At 38.4% G+C, this 14,846-nt stretch overlaps 1 protein-coding gene across 5 annotated transcripts in view; it reads right to left on the bottom strand.

Annotated features, from left to right (window-relative positions):
- SSBP2 (single stranded DNA binding protein 2) overlaps positions 1-14,846 on the bottom strand; it is a 184,745-nt gene that overhangs the window by 45,826 nt on the left and 124,073 nt on the right. For all 5 annotated transcript variants that reach the window (XM_072031161.1, XM_038169983.2, XM_038169981.2 and 2 more), the window contains one exon: positions 1,332-1,391. In XM_072031161.1, the coding sequence (XP_071887262.1) occupies positions 1,332-1,391 (60 nt within the window). The remainder of the gene's footprint in view (positions 1-1,331; positions 1,392-14,846) is intronic.

The following is a 14,846-nucleotide window of genomic DNA, read 5'->3' on the forward strand; positions in this document are numbered from 1 at the left end:
CAGTATTTGCACAGCTCAGAAACACAGAAACAGAAACAAAAGAACAAGCGAAACCCAAACTTTGGTGTACCTTTGGCTAAGACAAAAATGGTTTACTGAAAGGTGCAAAAATCAGAAAGATGCTTTCTACTGAATTACAGTACACTGTAACAAACTTTAACTAAGCACTCTGGATGGATGACATTGCACTCATATTGTCCCCTGATGACCATTTCCACAATGTTAATTTTAAGTCACCCATTTATCTCCTGACAAAGAAGCTATGCTACAGCTAACTTAACCTCCTCTCAAACATCACTGAGTGGAACATCTGAAGAAGTGTTGCAACTTGAAATGTCCATCTCAGTGAAACCTGAAGTTCAGCATCCTGGCGATATTGTGCCAGTGCTCAAGCCAAGCGCTCATTGTGACACACAGATATAAAAAACAGACAAACTGGGGTGGAATAGAACAGCCTCCTCATTGATACGTCAAAGGCAGTTCTGGAAGTCTAGGTTTCACAAAAAAGATATTATGGCCTTCCTATCAACCTTTCCCAATCTTGCAAATGACCCAGTTTTTCTTTCAGAGTTCCACTCGTATTTTTCTGTCTGCTTATCACTAACATTTCAACTGCTGACATCCATTTTCTCCTCTTCTGTCTGCACTAAGAAGAACTTAAAATACAAACGCTATCTGTTTCCAGAACCATCTTTTCACAGATGGGCCAATAAAGGTCTCTGCCGACGAACAGCAGCTCATTACTCATTCTTGTTACACTAGCACGCATACCCTTTGGTGGAGATGAGAGAAAAGTGGGAATTTGATGCTTTTATAAAGTCCTCAGAGTGCCTGTAAGAGCCATAACGCACTTGATAACTGCTTCTCACTGATCATCCCCATGTTTACTGTGGAGTAAATATACTTTACGCATCCCACAAAGAATAGGAGGGGGTGATGTATTTTATGTAGAATTAAGTAAAGCAATTCTCAGAGGTAACCGCGTAGTGTTGGAAGGAAAGTTTAGAGAACGTAACGTCTATGGAGATGCTTTGCCTTCATCTTAGCAGGCAGCAAAGCCTGGCTGAGGTTAATGCAGCTCTCTACAAGGCCAAGAACACTCTCCCTCTGTAGACAGGCTGAGGGTATGATAAATTTTGAGGTGTATGCACTCATTCAGCACAGAAAAGTGAGCTTGCAGTGGCACGGTGTGTCTACTAATGACAAAATGGAGTGGAGAGGGACATTGCGATATGTGCCAGGGACATTGGTGGCCAATAGGACAATGCTCCCTGCTCCTAGCACTGCATGATGACCAGGACCACAAGTGTGCACCAGTGATAAATTCTTACCTGATTGGGTATTCTTAAGGGTGGTCTTGGACCTCCGGGGTACCGAGGGGACATGAAAGGCTACAAAAAAAAAAAAAAAAAAAGAAATACTGCTAAATAACTCAACTTAGCTTGTAAGTACCACATTGAGTCATTGGGTGTATGGCCCGTGCCATGTTCAAACCTCAAACATCCATCTTAAATACTTCCAAAGAGCATGCAGTAGATTATTCCATCTTTAGCACAGCTTAATAAATTTAGAGATTCTTACTGAATGCATGTAGCAAGACACATTACTTAAAGTTTTGTTGCAGCTACTGTGAATGCGGAATATAAACAATTTAATGCATTAACTGTGAAGAATAATAAACCATTTAGTTCATGTTATCACACATCTAATCTTTTCACTACCAAAGGGAGAGAGATAAGAACTCTAGAATACAAAAGCAAAATGTTCTTGAAAGACTCAAGAGCATAACAATTCACAATTAATTTCTCTTCACCTCTTCATAATAATACAGTAAAGTGTCATACAAGACTCAATCTGTGAGGGCACAGATTTCAAGTTTCTGTCACTAATATCTAGAACTTCAGTGGTCTATATGAACCGGGACAATGTATCCACTCCTCCCATCCCTCCATACACAATTCCACACTCAGTACAACTTTTCCTCTAGCAAAGCCACATATACACTAACCCTGTACTCTAAGCTTCTACTGGTTCCTGGCTTCTACTACACTACCCTGTAGCCCAGAAACAAGGGCAGTCCCTTAAACTAAGACCATAAATAAATTATAAACAAATGGCACTACAAGCAAATACATTTAACATCTCTACTTATTCCATCTCAAAGTGTGACAGTAATCTAGAAATCTAAAAAGCAGGGAGATTAGCAGGAAGAAAGCACAAACATCTGACTAAACAGATGATGAAGAGGATCTTTTGGCAAGCAAACATACCTATAACTTCAGAAGAAAATGAGCTAGAAGTATGCTTTGACTGTGAAAACAGGGATAAAAAAGACTGGTTCCTTCAAGAGCTGGAGAAAAATAATCTTTCCATAAGATGTCCCCAGAAAACTTTTACTAATATGTTAGCTTATTGTCTTCTATGCCTGAATTGTTAGGCACTGGGAAAGCAAAAATGATGTGTCACTGATTATAACGAAACAAGAGCTTGTTTCTGTTCACAACACTGCCTAGCAGTCATCAGAGAAAGGAGGGATATGAAAGAAAGGAGTCACATGGCACATCCCAGGAGAAATCTCTTATGACAAATAACCTACTGCACAATCCCACTTTTAGCCTCTTGGAAAAGAAACAAATGCACGTAGACAGGAATCATCTAGTCAGTTGTAGTTAAGGTCCACGAGCGGGTCACCGAAAGTCTGTGCTCAACACATCACTGTTTCATGAATGACTGACATATTTGAGCTGTGTCAGCTGCACTGTGCTATAAAATACAATGCTAGTGATCATCAGTATTAGTAATGCATGTAATAATAATAGAAATAACTAGCAGCACAATTATAATTATTACTAATAATTAGCAACAGTATTTTTCCAATGATCTGCGGAAAAATCAACTGAACCTTTCACGTCAGAATAAGATGAAAGTTGTAGTAATGATCTTCTATATAAACATGTTTGAAAAAGATAGTAGGAAGCAATTTAAAATACAGATGGTTTACAAATTGGAGAAGAAAAGTTAAATGACAACTGGGAAAAGATTACATTAATAAAAAGGGCATTTGAAATGTGCTATAGGAGAGGGAGGCTTCTTCACGCCCTCTATTTGATGGTGAGATTCTATGATGAGAAAGAAACAGGAAAAAAAATGTTTGTGCATGTGGTGAAGGCTGTAAACATAAGGATCTTTGTAAAGCAGTAGAAGTGTGAGGCAATTAGAATTTCAACAATTTCCTTAAAGGTCAACCAATTGCATTCTATGGAGTGCAGTAGCTCTAGTGAGTGCATTTGGCTTATTATATTCATCGAATGATACCTTATTTACAGTTTATTTACAGCTGTACATCTTGTAAAAGGGAAATCAGTAATGTCTTGCAAATCAACCATACTTCAATGTAGAATAGCACCACCAATATTAGTGCATAATAGCGCGTTATTCGCAGAACATCTCTTTCACCTTTCAGATTTCCAGTCAAGTAGGATGGAAACCTACTTGTCCCTTCACTTCCCAACAGATTACTTTCATATTCATTTTGTACAAATATCTAAAAAAATATTCTCTATATAGGAAGCTAAATTTTATTAGAAGTGCTGGAACAGCAGTCATACGAAGTCACAGTTTTATTTTCACATTGTGACTCACAGTGTCTCCAATGTGTGACAATTTGGGACCGGCACTGTTTAACATCTTTGTCAGTGACATGGGCAGTGGGACCAAGTGCATCCTTGGCACATTTGCCAATGACACTGAGCCGTGTGGTGCAGTTGACATAGCAGAGCGAAGGGATGCCATCCAGAGGGACCTGGGCAGGCCTGAGAGGACTTCTGTCAGGGAGCGTAGTCCCTGTTATCCTATGAACAAGGAATAATGTTTTAAAACTAAAAAAGGGTAGATTTAGATTAGATATAAGGAAGAAATTCTTTACTCAGAGGGTGGTGAGGTACTGGACCAGGTTATCCAGAAAAGCTGTGGGCATCCCATCCCTGGAGGTTTTCAAGGCCAGGCTGGATAGGGCTTTGGGCAACCTGATCTGGTGGGAGGTGTCCTTGCCCACGGCAGGAGTGTTGGAACTAGATGGTCCGACCCAAACCATTCTATGATTCTTATTATTGTAGTCCATTTTTTTTCAGTTTGCTGCATCCCTGAGGTCAGTAGCTACTTCAGATAATTGAGTAGATTTGCACTTGTAGATTTGCATTGAATAGATTTGTAAGGTCTCAAAAGTCAATTTAATAACTATTTAATACAAACCTTATAGATTAAATATAAGATTCTTCTCTGAAATAATATAGTAAGTCACCTTTTTTCTTGATGCACTGTTATGCAGGCATGAAATCAAACATTTACTTGCGAACCAGTGCATCTGTTCTTAAATGATTTGTTAGTTCATTGTATAATAATGACTAATTATAGAAGCCTCTTCAATATAACTATCATAAAAGAAATTTTACTTACTGCAAATATATCTATACATTTCTTTTAAGTGTATTTGTGGAAATGTTTAAACCTTCTCCCATTCTTTAAGCAACTAAACCCAAGTAGAAGAGCAATGAATGACTTAATTTCAGAGAGCTCTTGTAGTTCTTGATTATACTTGGATATAAATACTGCACTTGAAGATGGTACTCTATGGGCAGGAAAATATATAAATGACTAACAAGCCCACAACAAGTAATATTTTGGTGATTACGTGTCGATAACATGTTATACAGCATTGTAGAAAGTGGTGAGATACTCATGTTCAAAGACAATTCTAAAAAAATTCACTCTGTTTTGGATCAGCATTTAATACTTAAGGTTACCACAAAAAATTCTACTCCAAAAGAAAAAAATTAATACTTTATTTTTTGTATTATTAACTTTCTCCATTTCCATCAGCATTATCATGTTTGTCCATAAAAAGCTCTACCAAGACACAACAGAAATTCTGTCAAATATTTTAATGAAAATATGTTAAATATGAACAACTTTTCATTACATTAGAAACAATTTATTTTTTTTCAAGTATGACACACATGAGGCATTAAGGCATTCTGAAAGACTTGAATTCAAGCAGCCGGCTTTTTTTTGGAGGGGGGTCATGTGTGGTGTTTCACTACATCCTTTGTAATTAGGAATTAGTCTCAACTGGTTTTACTTCATTGTTGAGTGTTCCTTGAAATGACTGCAGTTTATGGAGGAACAATGCTAGACTTCATTTCTGACAGTTAGTAGCATTCCTTCCTTGACTTCTGCAACTCTTTCATCCCCTTCTCTTAGAGATATTGCAGCATATATATCCATATATATAAATAATAGGTTCAAAGTACATGCACTAATTTAAAAATAGTGACCATCAATTTTAAATTGGTCCATGTGGTGCTTGCTTTTTGAACACAAAAAATAAATTATTTGTGTGCTGAAGACAGGCGGGCATTTCTGCCTGCTAACCCAGACTTGTGTCAACTCACAATTCAGCATCTTGATAGTCTAAAACCTTTTGTGGTCCTCTGTACTAAATTCACTGCCAGACAGATTCCTGATTTGTCACAAGAGTTCAGCAAAAGAGATTGGTTAGAAATCACATCAATGAATCAAAAAATGAATCTTCCTTGCTTATCCCAGTTCACAAGGAGTAAGACAGCTATCAAAAATGCACAGATTACACGAGGATTTCCTCCATCTCTCTGGTAAAAAAAGCATTATAGACACATGACTATTAAAAATAAGAAAGGCAAAAATAGAAACAATTAAATCCAAAGAATATACCAAAAGACAGATAACATGATTTAATAATGCTATACCATGCTGTCAGGTAGGAAGAAGACAGAGGGCCAAAAGACTTATCTCCTAGAACCCTCTCTGTGCAGAAGGGTGCAGTAACATTTATATAATTTCATAGCCAGATCTTGCTTAGTATATGGGAAAGCTTGAGCAGTGTATTTGAATATATAAGCTCTCAAGAACCTGATCTGCCAAGGAAAAAGAATTTTACTGGAGTGGCTCCTTCCAACAATAATTTGCAGATTCAGGAATGGCTCTCAAGGGTTTACAGTAACTAATGCAACCTTCAAGTTGCTTGAATTCACAACAGGGACATTAGACTGAGTATGAGAAGATATAAACAACACCTTCACACACTACCCTTAGCTACAATTAACTTCTCAAATGGGGTTCAGGAACAGGCATATAACTTCAGTGATGTATTAAGAAAAGGAACAAAAAGCCCAAAATAAACCAAAGCAAAATGAAATAATGTGAAGAAAACAAAAATAGCAAAAAATAAGGCAAGAATGTCTTACCTAAGCCACAACTGAGAAGACAGCCCTAGGTGGAGGTGCCACCACATTTGGAAATGGGTCACACAAGTTACGGAAATACCCAAAGAGTATGGCAAATATGTTTGGAAATCAGCTTACTGAACACATTTGTGAACACCAGTATATTGTATTTACTGCTTTCAGTTATAAAATCCAATAATTTGGTATGGGGCCAGTTCTCCTTAATATCTTTATCGATGATCTGGATGAGGGGATCGAGTGCACCCTCGGTGCGTGTGTCGATCTGCTCGAGTGTAGGAAGGCTCTACAGGAGGATCTGGATAGGCTGCACTGATGGGCTGAGGTCAACTGCATGAAGTTCAACAAGGCCAAGTGCTGGGTCCTGCACCTGGGGAACAACAACCCCAAGCAGAGCTACAGGCTGGGAGATGAGTGGTTGGAGAGCTGCCAGGCAGAGAAGGACCTGGGAGTGATGGTTGATAGTCGGCTGAATATGAGCCAGCAGTGTGCTCAGGTGGCCAAGAAGGCCAACGGCATCCTGGCTTGCATAAGAAGCAGTGTGGCCAGCAGGGCTAGGGAGGTGATCGTCCCCCTGTACTCGGCTCTGGTGAGGCCACACCTCAAGTACTGTGTTCAGTTTTGGGCCCCTCGCTACAAGAAGGACATGGAGGTGCTTGAGCGGGTCCAGAGAAGGGCGACGAAGCTGGTGAGGGGCCTGGAGAACAAGTCCTACGAGGAGCGGCTGAAGGAGCTGGGCTTGTTCAGCCTGGAGAAAAGGAGGCTCAGGGGCGACCTTATTGCTCTCTACAGATACCTTAAAGGAGGCTGTAGTGAGGTGGGGGTTGGCCTGTTCTCCCATGTGCCTGGTGACAGGACGAGGGGGAATGGGCTAAAGTTGCGCCAGGGGAGGTTTAGGTTGGATATGAGGAAGAACTTATTTACTGAGAGGGTTGTGAGTCATTGGAACGGGCTGCCCAGGGAAGTGATTGAGTCCCTGGAGGTCTTTAAAAGATGTTTAGATGTAGAGTTTAGTGATGTGGTTTAGTGAAGAACTGGTTAGTGTTAGGTCAGAGGTTAGACTCCGTGATCTTGGAGGTCTCTTCCAACCTAGATGATTCTGTGATTCTGTGAAAAATTGCATACTGAAGACTGTTGTCAAGCAGCTGAGACCAAAGGCATATAAGCAGAAACTTTCTAAACTGATGAAAAAGAAGTGTGGCATAGAAAAAACCTCCTGTGCAGTCACAACAGAACATAAGTATTTATCAACTTAATGTAAATTAAATGCTGAAGGAGGGATACTACACAAAATAAAATCAAGATTTGAAATGTTAAATTTAGAAAACTCTTTGCTCTTATTCATGTCAAATTATTTAAAACATTTAAAAGAAGAAGATTGAGAATTTTAATGATGGTGGCACACATTCTGTATTTTATCTTTCTGCTAAACAAAAAATCCAGTGGTGTACAGAAAGAGTAACGGATAGCTTATAAACTGCATATTTAATAACATTTTGCAAGTTGTGTGTGCATGTGTATATGTGTTTGCGTGTGAGTATACAACATAAAAATTTTGTAAAATACTGTTTTTCTTAATCTCTGGGAAAACACGGGGACAAGCAGATAATAAGTTTCTAGCAGGGAAGTCAAATGATGTTGAAGCATCAGACACCAGTCTCACAGCCCACATTCTGATTCTGATATTCAGGAAGAAAGATTTCAGAAAAAAATATCCACAGGGAAGTTGATGACATAAATGCATAGAAGCCAGCATGTTTCCATGCCAATTGTATAATTCTTCCTGCATCTTCCTTTCCTTGTTTATGTGACTCTACAATATGATGCATTTTAGTTTTCATGTACTTACGACTAGTGGAATAAATGATCTTAAAAGATGGTACTGCAGGTTTCAAGAAATCTGCTTATTTAAATTTACTTCCTTTCCAAAAATTGGGAATATAATTTGCTTCCAAATATGGCTAAGCTGTTTTTTTTTTTTTTTTTTAAATTGACATTTGTTATCCTTTTCACTCAAACTGTTATATTCATCGACCACATATTATTCCACATAAATTGCAAATTTTTCAATAATCCACATTCAAATAAGTAATCCGCAATATTGCTCACATTTCAATTCCTATTTCTAGCTTAATGAGATTGAATTTACCATAAATATCTGTATCTGTTCCAATATATGCATATTATATGATATCCTATGCTTTGTTATATTGCATAGTACAATTTCACATACCAAACAAACACACATCAGGAAAACAAGTAAATGTAGTTCAAGAGGAATTACTGCAGTTACTGGGCATGAGTGATGCTGGGGTTGCACACATCTGCTAACAGTAAAAATACCAAGAGACAAAAAGACAGCGAACAAAGCAAGGGCTGTTTCTCTGAGGGGGATAAAATGGAATGAATTATGCTTGAACGGGAGAACCTCGTATACATGGCATGAAAAAAATAAGAATCTTTTTCAGTGAGGGTGGCTTAAAATAACAACACTCCTCTAGAGTCACATTAACATCTTCCCAGCTCGGTGCATTAAAAGGTTTGTTCCAACTTGAAAGAATATGCAGATCTCTGGTCAAAGCAGGATGAAAGGTACATTTTTAAAGCACATCACCAATCTGTTTTAAATAAATGCATTTGAGCCAACTGGATAAAGAGGAGCAGTCGTTTAATCCATGTCAGCTGGCCCAAATACCCACTCTGGGGCTAACTGGTTTGTGGTGGGGCTGCTTGCTGTGTGACACACGCCACCCTCAGCGATGGGATGCGCTGGAGGCACCTGGCTGAGGCCTTCCCGCCCGTGTCAGCACCATGTCTCCACGGGTGAGCGCTCGTACAAGAGGGCTCTTGTGTGTGTTTACACAAACACAGCTGCGTTTACTTCTCTGGGGTGCCTCAGCATGGCACCAGCCAAGCCTGACCAGTGTGTGGTGTCCACGTGGACACCAGGCTGGGCCTGCCAGAGGAGTTGGGCGCAAGGCCCTTCCTCTTCCACCATCAAGTTGCTGGTGGACAGTGGAGAGGGAGAGGACATGTCTCTAGCCACAGCTCCATCCAGATCTGGAAGAGGATGCCAGTACCGTGCTCCTACTGCAGTTGATAAGACGTAGGAAAGCAGAGGAACATGTGCTTGCACCAGGACCTGCAGACAGAGCTCTGCTGGGCTTCCCAAAGCCACCTCTACACAGAATCACGCACGCTTCCAAAATAAAACCAAAACAACAACAACAAAAAACACACACACCAAAAACAAACAAGCAACCAAACAAAAAAACTAACTGGAATCTTCTTGTTAGAACACTATTTCTTTACCTGCACCATCACATTTAGAAAAATCTCCTCAGATTGTGTGTCTCAGCACTATGATAGGCTGATAGTATTTATTCCTAACTGGAGAACTCCTCTTAAAAAGATAAAAAAGAGCACACCACAAATTAAAAAATACAAGGTGAAAAACACAGTTTTAAGCACTTGGTATGGAAAAAGACTGAAATGGTTTTACTTGGTTTGCGTAATTCAGTCACCATAATCAGCACAAACTCTAAATTCTACTCATCACTAGAAACTACAAATGGAATCACAACTATTATTTGTGTCCATGCTATGATAAACTATTTAATTTAATTGTGATGTTACTTGATGAGCAGGTATAATAAAAGGGTCCAAGTTACTAGCATCACAATCAGAAAACAGATGTGAATTCTCTTAGTGCTCAAATCCCTTAATATATTAAAAAAAAAAAAGTCAAAAAAATAATTCAATTGTCAAGTTTTACATTATGTCTCTAAAACTATGATTCATATTCACTTTTTTGGTTTTCAAATTCTGTTCTTGGTTGAAACAACTAACATCATTAAACTATTTATAGCATGAAAATAAGACTACTTTATGATTTTATTTAATTTCCTTATTCTGGTATCAGTACTGAAGAAATATTAGTAAGTAACGTTTTAATATATCTCCTTAAGACTCCTGCATTTTATAGAATGATTTAGAGGTACTTTACAACTACCATGCTTAGTAGTATGAGTGCTTCCATTATAAAATATATGGTTTTGTCCTCTTAAAAAGTACAGTAATGAACCATAAAATATGTGTGAAGAATTTATCCAAGTTAGTTTATAATTCATATATTTCATTTATTTAGTTTCCTCTGCTTTTTTTTGTGGACATCTTCATTGGCAATGACAGTCACCGCAGTGTTTAAGACATTCCTGATTAACACATTTTAATTCCAACCAGAACCATACTAAATTAGCTCTCAAAATGACACACTTGTGCTGGCACAGTCTGCTGATAAGCATAAACATGTAACTTATCCTCTATGAAGCTCAGACAGGCTATCATCAATTCTTAACAGAAATTATTTTCCTATTCAATTGCATTTTACTGTTAATTATACAAACTCTCTTGTTCCCTTTTGCTCTGCAAGAGGCTGATACAGTGTTAGAGGTCTTTGTTTTGTATTTTGCTAAAGTATTTTGGAGCTGAAAGCGGGGTTACACACTGCATATCTTGTAATCTACAAGTATAAATCAAAAGAATTGTTTTCATCTACACTGTTTCAGATAAAATCATGTAAGCTTCTCAGCATAAAGACAGGATGTCTCCTTATGTTGGCCTTTTTTGATGACCATATCCATTTTCATGAGCAGGTTCTTCTCTGTACTTCAGATAAAGATCCCCATAAAAATGGTTCCCGCGTTTTTTGTTTTGTACGAGCAGCCTGACATGGTCTGGCAACGTATAAATTGCAACACTAACAGCTTTGATTTAATTCAGTGTACAGACTAATATTAAAAAAAATAGTAATAAATATAAAAATGAAAAGCCTTCTACGGACCTCTGTTTTTCCAGATATAAGATTCCAAAAGTTATAACCAGAACAACACTAGCATTTCAAACAAAATGAATGCCTTATCCCTAGCCAATACATACAGGACTTGTTCTACTATATGAAAGAATACCACAAAACTTTGAATATATAATTTGCACACTCTGCACAGAAAAGTGAGAAGAAAAAAATCCTCTTAAAAATACGTTCCTTTTGTCCCCAGCTAAACATTTCTCTGTGATCTGAGCAGCAGGATCTGCCTCCTGGCTGAGCTACTTCTCCAGAAATTTAAGAAAGTAAATAACACTGATTCTGATGATGGATGATCTTTAGGAATGGTGCTGTTATTACATCTATCTGACTTTGTGGGAAGCACCATTATCTTGTGCTCACAAAGACACCAAGCGAGAGAAAAAGGCTAAATTATGCACATGGTGTATAATGGCAGTTTTGAAAGGAACACGTTTTAAAATAGGCTACTAACTATACATTTTAAATCGGGTTAATAGTTTTGACTTCAGTTCTTACTAAACTACAAAAAATAAAATATTTCAAAAATGATTTAAGCTAAAACTGAAAGATAAGTATCTCCCTTTTAAAACAGATAAGCAAACCATACTTTTTAAATTCAGACATGCACACAGCTCACTGAGCTGGAGACTTCCCTTAAATTCAGTGAACCTTCTAGTCACCCCTGACCATGATACACAACTGATTTTTTGGAACTTTGAAAATGAAAAGCTGGTGTTTGTTATTCCTGCTGTTATTTTTAATAAACAGTATTTTGAAGCTAAATGCATTATCTTCTTCCAACAGTCTAAAACCTAGCCACTTGTGGCTCATGTAAAGACTACAACAACCAGACTGCGCAGGAGCTGAATTAACCTCATCAGAAGGAAGCACTAGATACAAATAACAATCCCTCCCCTACCTTTAAGTACACTTCAGCAGCAACTAGACGACCAGTTTGGGTGGATGGTCAGCCCCCTTAAATTTGTGATATTTACCCCACAAACAGAGAACTGACATTAAGGGCAAGATGCTAAAAGTTCAGAGCAGACCCCTGAGGTAAATAACTTATGCCTAATTCCCTCCCTTCCCTCCCTACTCCACAGCTAGCAGCGGGTCTGCGGCTGCTTGAAATTGTGCATGTGACGGGGAGGTGGGGAAGTGTGGGCTCAAAGCTTATTTAGCTACTCAAGCTGAGCAGTTTTAATTTGTTCTAGCAGTTACGAGCAACAAAACCATTTCCACAACTGCAGGATGGAATTATCAAAGCCAGCAGATGTCAGGCACCTCTATCTTTTTAGAAGTTGACTTTCTTTCTGGCATTTAGAGAAAATGAACGAACAAGAAGGAACAAGCACAAACTACATGGAGATCTTTTTAGATGTTATACCACACCCACATAGTCTAAGAAATCAAATTAATTTTTTAAATATTTTAAGATGCAATGTGATACTGAGAAGGGCAAAAAGGCACATATCTCAATTCTGCAGAGAGATAGAGACATATGCATAGTTTCATGCACTGGGGTGGGTGGATGCATTTACAAGCATCACAGATTGCAAAGATTTTTTTTTTTTTTTTTTTTACTAACATCAATTGTATAGACCCATAGGAAAAAAAATCCCATTTAAAATGCACTTTCATATTTTCAAAGCTTTGCAAGGCCTAGCAGAGCTGCTGGCTTCACTCACAACCTATATTTGCAGCTCTGATGATGAGTCATTTGCTTACAGTAATGTATTGCAGTCTGTGACATTTTCCATGCTTCTTCACTCTATCTGCTCTACTCAGGGCCCAATGCTTCAACTTTTCACTTTTTCACCTGCAATTATCTCACTTGTTTCACTGGAGTTTAGGATGGGTGTGAACATGTAGCAAAACTAGCTAATTTTAGTCATGCTCTAGTTCGTTTTTCATGATTTGTATGTTTTAGTTTAAAAAAAAATGTACAGCAGATTTTGATTTTGCAAGAGAAACTTGAGACTTTTTTTGTGCAATCCTAGTAATAAACAGCTACTTTCTTTCCCAAGTAAAAATAAAGGCCTGCATGTGTCACTTACAGTTTCATTTGTGCCATGGATTTACCAGGAGCTTGAGAATCCATGGTTTAAAATTGAAAATACGAAACAGCTGGTTTGTTCAATCTTTCACCATAAGCCAAGAGAGGGAAGGCTGCAGATTTTGCATCAAGGAGAACATGGATTTCCCAACTACCACCCATGGGTTGTTTCTCGTGAACAAGTTTATAGGTGCTCTCAGGAAGTTCACGCAGATGGGCAGTGCCACGAAAGTAAGGAAAACACAAAGACCAGCAATTAAAGATAACTATGTTAACTATGTGTGGCTGGATGTTTGAAGGAAAATTCAGAGTGGGGATAAAACATAATCACACCCTGGAAAACCAGGAGACTACGTGAGGACTGTGGTAGGATGGTAGATGAAACAGTTCAGTGGGGTTTGAAGAGAAAGAAGACATTTTTTAATCCATGTAGAAGCACATTATGGTCCTGCAAAGATCAGTCGGAGCAGCATCTGTGTCTTTTAGTTCTAGTCACGTAACTTAGCAGCTGGAATTAGGAATCTTCATTCCTTGCACAAACAACGACCCCTTGGTGGACAATTCACAGCAACAACAGAGCCACTCCAACGCCGCTCTGAATGCATGTTAGAGGATTTCTCCCTCCTCATCTTCCTTGCTGCTGGATGCTCGCTCAAATGAGCAATTTGGGAGGATGCTCTGTGCGTCTGGAGGGGCTGACGTGGAGGACTGGGCACCCGGCAGACCCCAGGCCCGCAGTGCTGTTTGCAGGAGACTGGTACCACCCGGGCAGGGTGCCTGCAAGAGCTGTAGGCAGGCTGGCTGGGCGCCCACATGCCTTCCAGTCCGAGCGATGTAGAGGTGCCATCAGCATTTATTTGGAGAGCTCACTGGACACTGACCTCTAAAAAGCTGCAGACATTTCATAGCCTTACACAGAGGCTTAAAAAAAAAAACAATTTAATCTTACATATAAATTATTTCCTATTCACATTCTGAAAAGCAAAGAGGTGTGTGTTACTCATTTTTAATTCACCAACTTACTTTGGTTATGTTTACTACTTAAATATTTTTTAAACTCATTTTTTAATGGCAAATAGTAATGCTAGGCAGGAAGAGAAATACAAGAGTTACTTTTTCTCATGTGCCTTACTGTAATAAAGCTCTCCTAAAGCATTAGGTCAGCTCTACTAAAGCACAGCAAGGCTAAAAATAATATTTTAGAATAATATTTATTAACCTCAGATGAGGAAGAACAACTGCCACTAGATGGCACAATAGCCTTACATTATTTGGTGGGTTGGGTTTGTGTTTTTTTTTTTTTTTCCTTTATATAAGAGCAATATGTAACATTTGTTTTTCAAACATGGTGTCAACACATTTTTCCTATGCCTATCCAAGTACATCTGCTTATCACAAATCAGTGAATGAAGCAAACTACATGACAATTCCTTTAGAATATATGCACAGTGGAAATGAGGTTTAGTGGTAAGCTCAACTAGCACAAATATTTACTAGTTGGATGCAAAAAAAAAGTAACGTTTTTTAATATATATGTACATGTGAAAAAGTTACAGTCAGTGGTAGATTATTTTTTTAATCTACCAAATTAAAAAAAGTGAACTTTGAATTATCAAACAACCTGTTTCCTCCACATCTCAGTTAGCACTTGATGAGTTAACTATTC

The sequence above is a fragment of the Anas platyrhynchos genome, chromosome Z (assembly GCF_047663525.1).
Source record: "Anas platyrhynchos isolate ZD024472 breed Pekin duck chromosome Z, IASCAAS_PekinDuck_T2T, whole genome shotgun sequence".
NCBI classification, from domain to species: Eukaryota; Metazoa; Chordata; class Aves; order Anseriformes; family Anatidae; genus Anas; species Anas platyrhynchos.